This window comes from Macrosteles quadrilineatus, unplaced genomic scaffold (assembly GCF_028750875.1).
Source record: "Macrosteles quadrilineatus isolate MER2022 unplaced genomic scaffold, UCM_ALF_1.0 Scaffold_1__1_contigs__length_201487025, whole genome shotgun sequence".
Classification (NCBI taxonomy): Eukaryota; Metazoa; Arthropoda; class Insecta; order Hemiptera; family Cicadellidae; genus Macrosteles; species Macrosteles quadrilineatus.
The window spans coordinates 133,237,285-133,254,601 of NW_026542594.1; the positions used below are offsets into that span (position 1 = coordinate 133,237,285).

The 17,317-nt window shown below is 34.0% G+C and overlaps 1 protein-coding gene across 1 annotated transcript in view; it reads left to right on the forward strand.

The window, feature by feature from the left end:
• The window catches only part of LOC129000742 (uncharacterized), a 66,707-nt gene extending 49,598 nt beyond the window's left edge, over positions 1–17,109 (forward strand). The window contains exons 28-35 of the mRNA XM_054427726.1: positions 6,869–6,946; positions 10,792–10,947; positions 11,278–11,440; positions 13,228–13,448; positions 14,285–14,465; positions 14,915–14,993; positions 15,318–15,475; positions 16,960–17,109. Coding sequence (XP_054283701.1) covers positions 6,869–6,946; positions 10,792–10,947; positions 11,278–11,440; positions 13,228–13,448; positions 14,285–14,465; positions 14,915–14,993; positions 15,318–15,475; positions 16,960–17,057 — 1,134 coding nt within the window. The 3' untranslated portion in view covers positions 17,058–17,109. The remainder of the gene's footprint in view (positions 1–6,868; positions 6,947–10,791; positions 10,948–11,277; positions 11,441–13,227; positions 13,449–14,284; positions 14,466–14,914; positions 14,994–15,317; positions 15,476–16,959) is intronic.
• Positions 17,110–17,317: the final 208 nt, after the last annotated feature.

Sequence of the window (17,317 nt, forward strand, 5' to 3'; positions counted from 1 at the left end):
CCGGCTCACTAGCTTGTGTTGCAGCTAGACATTTCTTTGACTTTTGATGTCGTTTAAGATTTGCAACAGACACACTATCTCCACATCGGTCACAAGCTACCTTCACACTGTAACGTGAACTCTTCTCTTGAGGAGTAGCTTGAACAACCGCCATATCAGCTCTTGTCTCTTGTGCGCTTGCGGTGTTAGAGCATTTCTTGGTTTTCTTGTGTCTTCCTAAGTAGGGCTTCGATACACGTACACCGCAGATTGGACACTGCACCTTAGTGTCAACGGGTAAGCTAGAACCGACTATTGGAGAAACGTCAGAACCGGCTTCCTCGTCGGTGAGCTCAAACGATCTCATGTCGTCATCCGAATCAACAGGCAGAGGTGACACGGTGATAACCATGCTTTCTGGGGTCGCGGTGAAAACCACGCTTTCAGGTGTCGCGGTGAAAACCACGCTTTCTGGGGTCGCAGTGAAAACTGCGTTTTCTGAAGAGGCGTTGGAAAACGAAGTATTGCTGTCCATGGACTGGCACGCTTCTAAATACACATCATCCATTTTCACGGGCGAGTGTTGTCCTATATAGAGTCTGGGCATACACAAAAAAGGGATGAGAAGCAGCAGTGCTTTTTCGATACACGTTCTCTTATAATACTGGAAGAAGCAACCAAGGGCATGAAGAGGACTAGCCTCTTCACTAACGACAGCCAGGGTGTGGGGAGGTATTCCCATAAGAGCCCATATTGGATCCCGAAGTAGGACGCACATATATATACTACTACCAGCCGAACTTGAAAATGGGCAAATCTCTGGTCTGTTGGGGGGCTGGTCCAGAAACGGCTTTTCGATGAGTGGAAGAGTAAACAGATGAGAATCCCTGGTCTGTCGGGGTTGATCCAGAACCGGCTTTTCCCTACTACTCTTGTAACTCACTGTCGGGGCGGAAGGAGTTAAGTACACACTGGGCGGAGGTAAGTATTCATAGCTCACTGCAGGCACTGTTTTTGAATACTTGAGAGTCTTCAGTGGGGTTGGAGTAGAATGTTCAAAGTGGGGTGTGGTCATGTACTGGACTGGTTTCAGTGGTACAATCGGTGTTTTGAGAAATTTCGGCACTACAGGTTTCACAGCTGGGTAAGAGTACTCGTAGAAGACAGCTGAGGCGGGTGGTGTGTAAGTTACTGGTCTCAATGGCATTTCGTAGGTTATTAGTTGAACTGGAACTGCGGAGTAACCGTAGCTCACAGGTTTGACAGACGGTGGTGGAGGTGGCAAAGAGCAAGTTACAGCAGGCTTCAATGGTGGAGGAGCTAGGGTGGAAGTGGATAGTTGAGAATCTAAGGGAATTTTCAGTTTTTGTAACCAATCTCGACCTAGTAATGGATTAATAATGTTATCCACAACAAAGAAGTTCAGGTTTGTAGATTTGTTATTGTACCAAACCTCAACTTTGGCAACACCCAGAGGTTTAAAGATTTCACCAGTAACTGTTTTTTAATGTTGTCGATGTTGATTCTTCCAATAGAAAACTCATCATGTTCTATGTCTTCTTGAACTATGGTATTTACCTTGCGATGACTTGATTTTGTTAAGGTTGATATGCAAACTTTTGAGATATGACCATGGTTATGGCATAAACTACAAAATAAGGTGTTAATGTCCCTGTCGCACGATTTTGCCATGTGGTTATTCTCACCACAACGCACACATAGTCCTGCAATTCCAAGGCGCTCATAAAACTTCTTACGATTATTTTGACTTTGTTTTGCTGATGTGTTATTACAATCATAGTTTTTTGTACGAAAAACTCTAGAAACTTTATTTATTGAATCAGTTTCATGAAATGTTTTGCAACCTTTTTTTGATGCTTCAAGAGTCAGAGCCTGTTCATACGCACCTTCAAAAGTCAATTCTGGATGCTGAAGAATCTTTTCACTGATTGTTTCATCTCGTAATCCTCGAATGAATTGTGCACGTAAAAACAAATCGACTACTGAAGATTCACAAGAAGGGCAGTTGAAATTGCATGTGAATGTAAGTCTTCTTAGTGCAGTTACAAACTCAGATATGGACTCTGTCGGACATTGAACACGTGATAGAAAAGTATGTTGTTGCACAAAAACATTGGGTTTTGGACAAAAATGTTTTTCAGCTATTTTAATCAATTCGTCGTAGCTTTTGTTTGATGGTAGGTTTGGAGATACAAGACTACCTAGTAGCTGATAATATTTTGGTCCAATACAATTGATCAATATTCTTGCTTTGATTTGTTGTACTTCATCTTCGTTTCCAGTAATGTTTTTCAAATGAAAGTAATTTTCAAGTCGTTGTCTATATGAATTGAAATCTTCAAGATTTTCATCAAATGAATCAAAATTGAATGATGTGATTCCGTTCTGGGGTGTTGAAGGTTTTGGGTTCTGTGCATGGGTTTGTATGATTTCATTAAACTTGTTCAAAAGCATAGCCTGTTGTTGAACAAACGTTGATAAAATTGTTGAAAGGTCTTCAGTCATGATAATATGTTAATTTCAATGTTTATCCTGTAGAAAAGTGTATGAGTCATTAACAAATCCCGTACTCGTCGCCACTAAAACATATTTCAGTAATAAAAGTCATTGTAAACAAGGGTTTAATAAATATAAAATTCTCACATCAATTTCACTCTACATAAGAGAAGTCATTATCCACACCACTAAAACAGCCCAGCCAAGACACAGAGACATACACCAGCACAACACACGACATGCCGTCAATTTTTCCCTCCCACAACACCATCTGAGTCTGTACGAGAAGAAACCATCCTACAAAGGTGCTCTGTACTTTAACAACCTACCAGAGCACCTCAAGAGAGAACAACCCAATCTGCTCAAGAAGCACCTGACAACATGGCTTATGGACCGGCTGTTCTACTCTGAGGATGAATTCTTAAACAATAAGCTACCATGAAAAAAAGAAGAAAAAGAAGAAAAAATTTCTAATTGTAATTGCAAATTACTGTAATAGTTTACGTACATACTGTACATTTTATGTACCTGACGCATGAATGTTCTCTAGGAATATTTCAATAAAGATTTTGTCTATTGTCTATTGTCTATTGTAAAATGTTAGAACAAAACTGTATATTATTATCATAGAAAAATGTAAACATAAACATTTAACAGATGTTTCAGATAATTGTAAGAGCCAGGTAATGTGATATAATATAATATATTACAAAAACCTAACTCGACACATATTTACAACATAAGAAATTGCACTTTTTCATCAAAGTTACAAATTTGCCCCAGCCCCCAAAATGGGGTATTTTGGGGGCAGCCCCAAATTTTCAAATGTAAACACCTATCATGTGACCCATCATTTTAAAGGGTTTATCAAGGGAAATTGAATGGCGCAAACCAGAGGTCAATATCGCACGCCTAATCAAAATGGCAGCCATTTTAATTTAACATGAGCAATCATGATAAAGTCTGGACACCCCCAGTTAACTTTATAACGTGCGGCAGTGGGAAAACCAAACTTGGCACATGTTTACAACATAAAAAAATGCACTTTTTCATTTAAGTTAGAACTTGTACCCGGCCCCCAAAATGGGGTATTTTGGGGGCAGCCCCAAATTTTTAAAAGTAAACACCTATCATGTGACCCCTCATTTTAAATGGTTTCTCAAGACAAATTAAATGGCGCAAACTAGAGGTCAATATCGCACCCCTAATCAAAATGGCAGTCATTTTGGAATATCCCCTATTAATTTTTTAACAGTTTATAGCAGGAAAACTGAACTCAGCATACCTTTATGAAAAAAGAGAATTCACCTTTTGGTCAGTATTAAAATATTTAATTTTTAAAGTTAACTGGGGGTGTCTAGACTTTATCATGATTGCTCATCTTAAATAATTAAAATGGCTGCCATTTTGATTAGGCGTGGGATATTGACCTCTGGTTTGCGCCATTCAATTTCCCTTGATAAACCCTTTAAAATGATGGGTCACATGATAGGTGTTTACATTTGAAAATTTGGGGCTGCCCCCAAAATACCCCATTTTGGGGGCTGGGGCAAATTTGTAACTTTGATGAAAAAGTGCAATTTCTTATGTTGTAAATATGTGCCGAGTTTGGTTTTCCTATTGCAACGCGTTTAGAAGTTAACTAGGGGTATCCACACATTTGCCCAACCCTGTATATATGGATTACAAATATGTGGAATTACTAAATCAAATCAAATCAATTTATTGTTGTAGACATTTCACAATGCTTTAACAATCGTCATAAAATACACAATGCTGTTATTAATGCAGCAAAAACATGTAATCAATCAATATAATAAGTTCTAGTATTAAAAAAATATATAAATACAGGCACAATAAAATAGAAATATTTTGACATGTAAAAAAAATCCTCCACTGTATATGGGCATTTTTTTATTAAATATGTTTTCATTTTTTATTTGAAAGTGTTCAAGGACAACTCCCGAGACTCCACTGATAAATTATTAAACAATTTTGCTGCCATGTATTGAATGTTTGTTTGACTCTTTGAGTATTTACAAAGCACTGTTTGTAAGTTGTTTTTAAATCTGGTTTCATAATTATGTCTATTTGAATTTTCTGAGAACATTTCTAAATGTTTTTTTTTTACATACAACAGAACTTGAAGAATATATATTGCAGGCAAAATTAAAATTTTGAAATGTTTAAATATAGGTTTACAGTGAGTTCTAGAGTGTACACCACTTACAAGCCTTATCACTCTTTTTTGCAATTTAAATAACTGTTTGGTATATGATTGGAAACCCCACACGAATATTCCGTAACTCAATAGACTATGTATCACGCATAATACACTGTTATCAAAAATTTCTTGTGTTACACAACCTTTTAATCTTCTTAAGCAGTATACACCTTTCCACATTTTGGTTGAGGTTATGTCAATGTGATCCTTCCAATCTAGTTTTGCATTTAACTTAAATTAATTCCAAGAAATATTAAAGATTTTACCTCATTTAATAGGGGTTGCCTATTTGAGAAACAAATTTCTAAATCTGGCAATTTATTTAGATTTATGGCATAATCTATTTGCATAACACCACTGATAAATCAGATCCGTAGCATTTTGCAGGATGTGATTCATTTGATCTCTAGATTCAGAACAAACATTCAAGCCTAGGTCATCAGCGTAAAGAAAACTATTAATTTTTTCACCTATCAAATTGTACGGCAGATCATTGATATAGATATTAAATAGCAGTGGCCCTAAAGAAGATCCCTGAGGAACACCAACGTCTATATTTTTTCCAAGAGATAACTCATTTTGGAAACTAACAAATTGTTCTCTATTTTTTAAATACGAATTGATAAGTTTAATTGAATTGTCTTGAAAACCATACAATTTTAATTTGTGTATTAATATGTTGTGATTAACAGTATCAAATGCTTTTGACATGTCAAAAGAGCGAAAGCAAACCAATCTTTTGTTCTCTATATTTTTAACTACATCTATAACTAAACAGCATCATTTGTGCTCTTCCCAGAGCGAAACCCAAACTGCCTATCAGTAAACATTTTATTACTTTCAAAGTATTCATACACTTATACATTAGTAATTCAAACAACTTTGATATGGTTGGTACAATTGATATTGGTCTGAAGCTTTCATAACTATCATTATTTTTCTTGGGAACTGGAACCACTTTAATTTTTTTAAGTACTGTTGGGTATACAACCTTTTCTATCATCTTATTAAATATTGTGGTCAGTACTTCACAAATACTAAAAGAAGCATGTTTAAGAATAATTGAATTCAATCCATAGATATCCAAACATTTACTTGTACGTAAGTTATTAATAGTTTTAAAAACTTCTTCAACCGACACAAATCTAAACTAAAAAATATGCTGTCTCGTTTCTATTTAAAAAAAAAGTGAAATCAGGTTCATGATGATTTACCCGTATGTTTTTTGCAATTTTGTTGACACTTGATATAAAAAACTTATTGAATCCCTCAGCTGTAAGTTCTGAAATTTCTGAGGACATCCTCGAATGGTTGGATTGTTTTTTAACAAGCGACCACACAGCCTTTGTTTTATTTTTACTTTTGGATATTAAACTATTACTGTATTCAATTTTGGCTTTCTTAATTTTCTGTTTATATGTTTTACTGAGTGATTTAAAGGATTCTTTAAATTTTTATGATCCTGTTGCTTATTATCTGATTTAGCTTTACATTACTTAAATGTCTTTAACGGAAAATTTCTATCAACTAACCCCATAAAATTGGTATGAAAATTGTTAACCATAGTATTTATGTCAATTTCTGAATATATATTAAGCCAATTGTAGCATTTTAGATCTCCCTTGAAACCTTGACATGCATGATCTGAAATAATACGTGAGACTAAGCTATTTTTACAGTTACTCTTATTCTTTGAACCTTGTAGTAGTGTTTTACAAATAATTGCATTGTGATCAGAAACAATGGTATGTACAGTACTAGCATCTAACATAAAAAAGTCAAGAGAAGTAAAAACAATCTTTCTCTCTACCAACATTTATTTAACCAATTTCATTATTACTGTAAAAGTTCTTGTGTGAATTTCTTTTGATTTTTTTATTCTATACAAAATTTTAGGTGGGGATTTTAGGAAAAATATTGTAAGCATCATTCATGAATAAAGATGATATCTTGCATAAATTATTGTAAAAAAGGTATCAAATGAACAAACTACAAAACAGCTACACCTATTATTAAAGTAATACAATACCTGTTTATTTAACAATATTTCTAAAACCTTATAGATCACTGGTAAAATTTTTATCGGACGATAGATGGCATAATCAAACTTTACTTATAAAAGCTGATGTTATCTTAAAATATTTTCAGAAATTTGATCACAAAGAAGATTCTGCGGCCATGATTGAAATCCAAGATGTGATATTAAGCTTTGTTAAACAGAAAAAGGTATGATTGATTCTTTCTGGGTTATCCTATCCTATACTCTTATACAAGCAATGTTTGCTTGTATGTATGTATGTATGCTTGCTTGCTTGCTTTCTTGCTTGCAGAAAGATCTCGAAAACGGCTCCGACGATTTTCTTCAAATCTTGTAAATAGTTCATTTTTGGCCTAAAAACGAGTTTACTGCAGTTAGAACTGCCAACAAAAATCTAATTACGTTGAAAAATGAAACTGAAAGTCATATTTTTTAACAATAGTCTTATGGGTTGCTAAGTACCATGTTGGTTGAATTGAATATCAAGGAAAAAGTAAACAAAAGACTTGTAAGTTGTAACATGTGTTCATAAAAAGTGATCTGCCCACATTAGACTAGCAAATTACAAACAGTACAAAAGGAAAAACATCAGTTGTTACTATTGAGCAAAGATTATACCGTACTGAAGATTACTCGATACATTGTAGTTAAGGTTAGCATTGCGGAGTGTGAAAAGCATCTGCGGCAGTTGGATTATGTATCTAAAATACTAAAATACTATGGAAAGGGAGAGGAACAGGTCCGCGACGTGGAAGTGGTGAAGGAAGTAGTAAAGGCGAGCAGTGTGGAGTGTGGGAGCCATTTGTGGCAGTTGAAAAAATGTATCTGCGATACTTAAATATGCTAAAAGAAGGGAAGGAAACAGCTCAACGACGTAGGTAATGGTGACGCAAGTAGTAAAGGCAGTGTGGGAACTGTTTATGACGATTATATTAAGGTATCTGAAATCCTCAAGTGCTATGGGAAAGGAGGGAAACAGGCCCGCAACGTAGGAAGTGGTGAAGGAAGTAGACAAGGCGAGCTGTCCGTAGTGTGGGAGCTGTTTATGATGATTATATTAAGGTATCTGAAATCCTCAAGTGCTATGGGAAGGGAGGGAAACAGGCCCGCGACGTAGGAAGTGGTGAAGGAAATAGACAAATCGAGCTGTCCGTAGTGTGGGAACTGTTTATGACGATTATATTAAGGTATCTGAAATCCTCAAGTGCTATGGGAAGGGAGGGAAACAGGCCCACGACGTAGGAAGTGGTGAAGGAAGTAGTCAAGTTGAGCTGTCCGTAGTGTGGGAGCTGTTTATGATGATTAGATTAATATATCTGCAATCCTAAAATGCTATGGGAAGGGAGGGAAACAGGTCCACGACGTAGGGAGTTGTGAAGGAAGTAGTCAATGCGAGCATTGTGGATTGTGGGAATTGATTAATGTATCTGCAATACTAAGACTGCTTTCAGAGTAAACTAACGATTTTCCCGAGCAAAGCTCGGTCCCCAGGTACTTTTTTTAAAGTGTGTAAAAACAATGAATATGCATTTTATTATAAAACTTCATAGATATGAATAGTTTATTGCACACATATAATATATACAGAATGTTTAAAATAGGTGGGGACATAATTTATGTAGTGATTCTTTGGGCCAAATTAAAAGAGAAAATCAAGAATAAAACTTGTTATAAAATCTCTTTGTTAACCCGATATCTGCCATTTTGTATTTTTTACCTAAACATGTTTATCTTTGGTTGTTTTAACCTATCTTTATGAAACTTGATTTGTATGTTAATATAGTAGAAGACCTGTGTTAGAAAAAAATTATGTTAATACAATTTAAACTTTCCAAATTGTATTAACAAATAATTGTATTGGCTGTGGCCATTTTAATTGTTATATATCAATTATTAAAAATTTGAAGATTTTATGAATAAATTTCAAGAACACTTTTATTTAGCATTTAACATTTCTTATCAAATGATACCAAGTTCAAAAAGATCAAATAAAGAATAATTGAATTATCACGATTTTAGTTGTACAAAGAGACAAACCTGAGTAGCATAACACGTTCGCTACCGACATGTTTAAAAATTACATAAATAAAGACTGACCATTCCTACCTATACGCCACAACAACTATACCACAAACTTTGAAATGCTACAGCGGCTGAACGGCTCATCCGATTTTGACCTATTTAACACCAATCGACGCATAATTGAATGAATGAATAAATTATATCTTTATTCCAACAAAGAATTTACAGAATTTGTACACAAATATTTAAAGGAAAAAACATAAGTGAATTTAAATTATAAAATAAAAAATGAAAAAATATGATTTTGTATCCCATAGTCAATGATTTAATGCACTTAAAGAAACATATGCACAGCTATTTCCGTAGGATTCATAATTTAAAAGTTATAAGTAAAAAACTAAAATAAACGGTATCAGCATTCTGACACATACTTTCTCCCATAAGATTGTCAACAACCTTTCTCATGTGTAAGCGGTAAGTGTAAATATACGGAAATGGGATTTGTAAAATTTTCTTCAGAATTTAAAGGACTATAACATACTAAATTTTTATCAAAATTGTTCTAGCCAATTTAGGGAAAATCCGATTTTCCGTTATTTTATGGGGATTTTTATGGGAAAATAACATAATCCACCATAACTTTTGAACCGTAATTTTTACAGAAATGGGATTTGTACCATTTTGTTCAGAATATAAAGGACTATAACATACTAAATTTTTATAAAAATCGTTCGGGCCATTTTTGAGAAAATCCTATTTTTCCAGTTTTTTATGGGGTTTTATGGGAAAATCCCCATTAAAAATAACATTTTCTAAAAAATGACGAAAACTATCAAAATTGAAAGGATCATAACATACTCTGTTAAATCAAAACCGGATTTTTGTCTAAAATCCTATTTTTTGTTATTTTATGGGGTTTTTATGGGAAAATAACATAATTTACCATAACTTTTGAACCATAATTTTTACAGAAATGGGATTTGTACCATTTTGTTCAGACTTTAAAGGGCTACAACATACTAAATTTTTATAAAAATTGTTCGGGCCATTTTTGAGAAAATCCGATTTTTCCTGTTTTTTATGGGTTTTTATGGGAAAATCCTCATAAAAAATCAAAATTTCAAAAAAATGAAAAAAACACCTGGAGATACCACGGATTAGAACCTACATACCAAATTTCATTGAAATCGGACCACAGGTGTAGTCCCTAGCTCTGTACACATCCAGACACACAGACACACACACGCACACACACACACACACACACACACACAGACATCACTTCTAAAACCACTTTTTTGGGTCCAGGGGGACCCAAAACGATTATATCCACTCAAAACTCAAACTCGAAAATTTTGACGAAAACAATACTTTCTCCATATACTATGGGTATAGGGGGAGAAAGTAAAAGGTGCAAAATTATCATAGTTTTTTGACTCCAAAAACTTAAGCAGACGTCAGAATCTGTCGCAAACTCACCGTACTCTTATTTGGGACCCCCAAAAGGTATTAAAACACTTTCCAACTTTAGAAGATTTTTTCATTGAGCATATGTCTAATTTGGCTGGGCTATAAATAAAAGTATTTTTAAAATTTTTTCATAAAATGAGCCAAAAAATTAATTAAAAAAAAATTACTTCCATTTTGAAATTTTGAATTGTATCAAAGTAATTTTTTATGACACTGGTCTCTTCTATCTTAACATACCTTTAAGTGTCTTAAAGATCTGTTAAAACAATCCAAAGATAAATATGTCTATGTAAAATACAAAATGGCAAAGATCTGGTTAACGAAGGGATTTTGGAAAAGGGTTTATTCTTGATTTTGACCCAAGGAATCAGTAGGAAAATTATGTCCCTACCTTTTTGAACACCCTGTATAGATATATTTATATACATAATTATTTATAATACACCTAAATGGTTAGTAAACTTTTATTGATATTCTATTTTTGAAAAAGCATAACACTTAATTCTTTTTGCAATAACATCAATCATTGTATGCATTTCAGATTTTCCTTGGGGCATGTGCTTTAACGATCACAGAAAACAAGGCAAGCTATGTTAACTTTACAGACCCTGTGAGCATCGAAACATATGTATTTTTAGTATCAAGACCAAAAGAATTGAGCCGAGCCTTACTTTTTATTCTTCCATTTACTTCAGATGTAAGTTAATGATTCAGTTTTTATTACAAACAAAAGTTGTAAACTTGATCTATGGATAAGGCTAACTAAATTAAATAATCAATAAAATATTTTATCTTAGTGCGAGTAGAGTATCATTGAGATCTCACTTTTTCAATATGGTAATTGTATTGGTATTGAATGGGTCAACACAGAGAATGTAAGACAAATTTATTATTGAAGTAAAAATAAGAATCCTAAGAATGTAAAGTTAAGATGTTTCATTTAGACCTAAGTATCAATTATTCATACTGAAGTACAGCGTTCATTGATCTTTACATTAGTTTAATAACTTTCTGCACCATGTATCAGGCATGGCTGTGCATAGTGAGTTCAATTGGTCTGATGGCGCCCATTCTTCACCTAGTCCATAGGCTGAGTCCCTATTATGATTACTTTGGTATATCTAAAGTCAGTGGGCTGGGGAGGATTACTAACTGCTTTTGGTATGTCTACGGAGCACTTCTTCAGCAAGGTAGGCCAAACATTACTGTCCATATCATAATACTGTATACAGAAGGCTGAACTAAAAAAATATAATTAAATTAGGTTTCAAATAATTTATTATTTATACTACATAATTGATGTAGATGTAATAAAAATTTGTCAAAAGACACTTACTCATATCACACTTATATATACACTTAGTACTCACTTATCAACTTTATTTTTAACTAATGAAGAATATGGTGCTCGTCAGTGCTCAATTTGTAAAAAACGAGGTGCCGGAACTTTAACCTATTTAATGTGATTAGAACCTATTTATGTACCTATTCATGCCAATATTTTTGTCTTTTTGAAAGAGAGGTACCGGAACGCCATTCCCACGCAGATCAAGTACTGCCGCTCGTATTGAATTCTTTGGATTATTGACAAAACTGTTTGAGTTTGTTCCTTTTTTTATTTTATGTAAATTTTATACACATTGCAACTAATGAAGTTTGAAACATTTGATATTCATTTAGAAACTGGTGGGCCCACAAACTGTATGCCCTTTTGGTAAATAAAACAAAATTCAATTCCCATGAAACATTGTACAGATATTTTATGATAGTTTTAGTGAATTTCCCTTATAGGGAAGAAGCTACTAGGCCTATACTGTATGTGACATGGTAATCAAATCAAATAAATCTTTATTCATAATGTATAAATAAGTCCATAGAGACACATAAAACATCACAAAATTAATAAGTCCTTAATAATTCCTGGCAAATGCCCTATATTTTTATAAGATTATTCATAATGTGTACATGAGTAATCATGCAATGGAATAGTGTCATTTCCTTATAGCTAACAGGGCTTATACATATTTACAACTTGTTATACTCCTCAATTGAATAAATAGGATTTGATGTAATATAATTTTTTAACTTTTTTAAATTTATTAAATTTTTTTTCTTTCTTTATTTCTTTAGGTAAAGTTCTAAAAAACTTAGCTTCTGCATGTGATGGTTTTTTTTTGTAGAGTTGCAATCTGGGATGAGTGGGTATGATTTCCGATTTATTTCTGGTATTGTATGGGTGAGTTGGATGGTTTATTAATGGCTTGCTTGAATTCAAAGTTTTGTAAACCATAATTGTATCAAAAATATATTGTCCATAAACTGTAATTATTTGAAGATTTTTTAAATGCTCTCTACAGGATACTTCTTGATGAAGATTTTTAATGATCCAAATAGCTTTTTTTTGTAATTTTTGAATTGTATGAAGATTTTCTTGTTTGGTGGAGCTATAAAGACAGATGCCAAATGGGAATGTATATAGGAATAGTTGGTATATTAGTTTGAGTGTTGATTTACTACATAAATCTGCCATTTTTCTCAAGGCACATCAACCTGAATTAATTTTTGATATGATTTTGTCCACATGTTCATTCCAATTTAGGTTGCCATCTATTAGTAGACCGGGAAATTTTGTGCTAAAAATTTGTTCAATAGGTTCGGAATCAGTCATAACAACATGTTCTGTTGTGGTTTTTGACTGACGATAATCAGGAAATTCACAATCGGATAATGGACACAGATGTGCTAGTCAGAGGAATGTTGTCTTTTAAAGTTACTGTTGGTGCAACGTGCAAACAAACTTGGCTGTGTATCAGGGAAAATGGAGGAAATTTTGATAACAAAAAACTCAAGTAATTGGCATCACGTACAAGGCTCATTCGCATGGCTCAATCACGTCTTGGTTGAAGTTTGTTTGCTACGCTTACTCACCTTTAGGTTGGAACTGTTACAAGAGTTTTATGAGCTCTATGGCTTGCAGGTGGTGCTCACCTCCCATTGGCTGACAGCGGTCGCCTCATCATCGGCACGTGGTGGATCGTGGTACTAGTTGTTGTCACAACCTACTGTGGCAATCTAGTGGCCTTCTTGACTTTCCCAAAAATGGACAAACTAATCACCAATGTTCATGATTTGTTGCTCCGCAAAGATTTTCTGACATGGGGTATTCCAGATCTTTCTTATATCAAATCTCAGCTGATGGTAAGTAAAAGCAAACTAAGTTAATGTAGAGGACAAAAATATAAGAGCATCAAGTGACATGTTGAGCTTAATCCGTCAAATATTCACTATTATAACTAGCCTACTAGGTAATAGATTTTTATCCAGCAGATTTTAGTCACATTCCATGTTTCATTAGAAGATATTTCTGCGACTACTTTTAGTAAGACTTTTAAGTAACTTTTAGTTAGATTTTAAAACTGTATTGCCAAGTGGAAAAATTTCATCTGGACAAATGTAATGCTAGAAATTATGAGTTGATTTCTAAGCTTATGTAAGATATATTCTATGGCTATAATTGCCAACCAGCTTATTAGATGAATCATTAAGGAATGAGGACAACATTTGCATCTTGCAACTAACTTGCCTCAGATAAGAGTTCAGTCAGTAGATTGGACCCAAAAACTCTGCACTTTTAACTTGATATTTTGCCACTCCAATTGGCTTCTTCAGAAGAAAGTAGTGTAAAAGGCAGTCTCAAGACTGGCACTGTTTGAAGTGTCAAGATGAATTTAGTTAGTTTATCGCTTTCTACAAAAACTATAATTATATCATCTTGGAGGGGGTAAAATAGCAGGTTAGATGTTGTGACCTTTTTTTCCAAACGGCCTAGAATTACTTCTGATGACTTTGTTGGCGATTCATTCTTACTTCTTTAATGTTCCTATTCCTAAGCTAAGTACTTTTTCTTAAAAACAAAATAGATCAACTTGCCTTAAGTAAATGTGCTGCCAACTAGAGTTAATTTTTGTTAATAGATATGAAAGTTATAAAATGATTCTCCCCCAAACACTACTTTTACCAGATTGGTTTTGTAGACAGCTGAGGATCCCTTGCTTCAAGAAGTGTATAACAGAGCTAAGATCCATCAAAGCATGACCCCAGAAGTGATCGAAGCTGTTCGCAGTGGTCGTCATGCTTACATTCAAAGCAAAACTAGGCTCTTGTACCTCATGAAGAACCAGTTCTTGACAACCAACACATGTGATTTTTCATTAGGTAAGCGTGACATTATAATTTACGAATTAATTATGTGTCAATGTCAATACTTTAAAGCAAACATCATTCTTAAATAATGTAGAGATTGTCATTCTGTACAACATTTAAAAGCTGTTACATGATTGGTAATTCACTTTGTTATCTACTGTAAATAGCTGTCTTGCATCTAATTCCTCCTTGCTTCTTTGGAGCTTGACATTTTCTAAAATTACTACCATCCCAGCTGGTAGATAACCCAGTCTAGTCAGTATTGGTGAACTGTTGTTGTTTGCCAGTCAATGACATTCAGGCAAGTTGCTGGGATAAAGCTGTAGCTGGAAATGTTGAGTGCCTTCTTCAACTCATCCCTCATCCCTTTCACTGGCTGAGCAATATCTAGTTTTAAAGTACATTACTTTAAGTGTAGCATTATTAAGGAACTGTAATGTTAAATGTTATTCTTGTTTCAGGAAATGAAGAATTTATGCAAGAAAAGCTTGGAATGGTTATGTCTAGAGACAATCCTTATTTAGAACTTTTCAATAAAGAGTAAGTTTTCTTTATATATGTTGAAAGCTGAATAGGGATAAGCAGTGGTTTCAATATTAATAGAGATTTCCCAACCCAACAAATATTTGTTTAAAGAACAGCATCAACCGTAGTAGTAGAGTATATTTTCCAAAACGTGGGGCCCAACCACATAATGTTACATTAACATGGCTGTATTTTCCATAAGCATGGCTGCAGTTTCTGATTTCTGATTTTCTGAATAACTTTGAGCAAAACAGCCATAGTTATTATCAAATTAAAATTAGGACATGTATTTTTACCACGGTGAATTATATACCTCTGTTATGTTTGTTCCATGGTCAGGATAGGCAAGATGCACCGCCTGGGGTTGGTACGCAAGTGGATGGTAGACTATCTACCTTCCCGAGACAGATGTTGGGGCAACTTGTACGCCTCAGAGGTCAACAACCACACAGTCAACCTGGACGATATGCAGGGCTCTTTCTTCTTGTTGTTACTTGGTAACGAAGAAAAAAGCTAAACATATCTATACTTAATACAATAAGGGCTGTCTCCTTAAAATCCCTTTGTCACCTAAAAGTTTAGACAATTTATATGATTGAGGCGTTATTTCAAAGCTTATGATCCAACGAAGTATCAAATGGTACGGTAATTAAATGCAATTAGCTTTTGGCCTTTGCCCACCTAGCCTTTGTTTTTCATTCCTGGAGAGTGCCTTTAAAGATCAAGTATCGTCACAAATATTAGAACAGAAAGCGGTATGGATCATAAAAAAAATAACTATAATGTAACCGGCCCGAATAATCCTACATATAAAGCCAAGAAGGATCTGCACTTTTGAAAACACCATAAGCCGCACACCTGTCAACTGTATACTTGAATGAAAGGTCTTGATGTAAAACCTCCCCAAAAACATCAGTTTTTCAATAAACCCTCACCTAAGGGCAGGAATCAATTAAAGGGCTGTATTTAATCACATTTAACTGAAGATTCCTCAGCTGTTAGATTTGTTTTTGTTTTAGTTTGTTTACTTTTCCTTGTGTTAACCTTTTTATTCTGATTCTGTCATAGATTTCTATATTGCATCAAGAGAAGTGACAGTAGCCTACATTTTTCTTATGATTAATTATGTTTCAATTGTTTACTTATTAGTTCAGTATTATATTATTGTAAAAACACTGCAATTGATGTTGCAGACAAATGTTGTGTATATAATTAAGCGACACAAGAACCATAGAGTTTGAACGGAGCCTTGTGTTCCAACTGAGGAAAAACTCATCTGTTAAGTATTTTTCTTGTGACTTGGACATTGATCAAATCAATTTACATTAAGAACAAGCGCTTAATAAACCAACAGTTTGCATTGGACAAAGCGGTGAAGAATCGCCATTATCTTCTCTGCGTTCTCTTCCCGTGGCAAAGCAAAGACAGAACAACTATTACTAATAGCCTACACATTAACATGGTTAGACAGTTCCATTTAGGCAATGTTAAATAATTTTTACTTTAAGGCCAGTAGCATTATTTCATTTCTTTATGTTTATGATCCATAACGTTTCTGTTGTAGTATTCATGATTATTACTGATTACCTATTTTGATTACAGTTTTAAATGTGAATTGACCACAGTTTAACAGCTGGTTAATTCACATCAGAAATCATTATTTAACATTAGAGACGATTATATTGTGGTTGTAGAGACGGTATAAAATGGTGGCTCACTTCAAATGCATTTAATTTATTCTATAAAACTGGCTACAGCTTTAACAAGGGAACGGAGAAGTCTCTATCAATAGTCAAAGATGAGAACATTATTATAATTACTTGAAATAAACAAATTGTAAAATAAATTCTGAAAAAAAAATTATAAAACGTATCTATCTGATCAGCTCTTGTTTATACGTAGTTTTTTTTTTATTTACTGCAAGCTTATAAAATGCCGTCCTGCCCTACTATTTTTCTTATATAATTTTGTGTAATTTCAGGTATTTTTCTGTCATTTATCACCATAGTACTGGAAATATTCATTAAGAAAAGAATACAATCCAAGGAACAACGAATTATTCAGCCATTCGTTCAGTAACGTTTTGTACCTGTGGAATGCTGTTGAATGAGGACAATAAAACTTTTTTAGCCTCTGGAATTCGACTTATTAATTTACCAATTTACTGTAGAGGCATGTTCAGGAACATTAGCATGTTTAGCCACCATCTTGAATTGACCAGGTAGAACCCTTAATGTTTCCTAAAAAGACACACTAACAGATGTGAGTAGGTTGTTTTTTATGATATTCTATTACAGTTGGTTGGTTATAACACCTGCTTGGCAGAGTCCCATTGATGC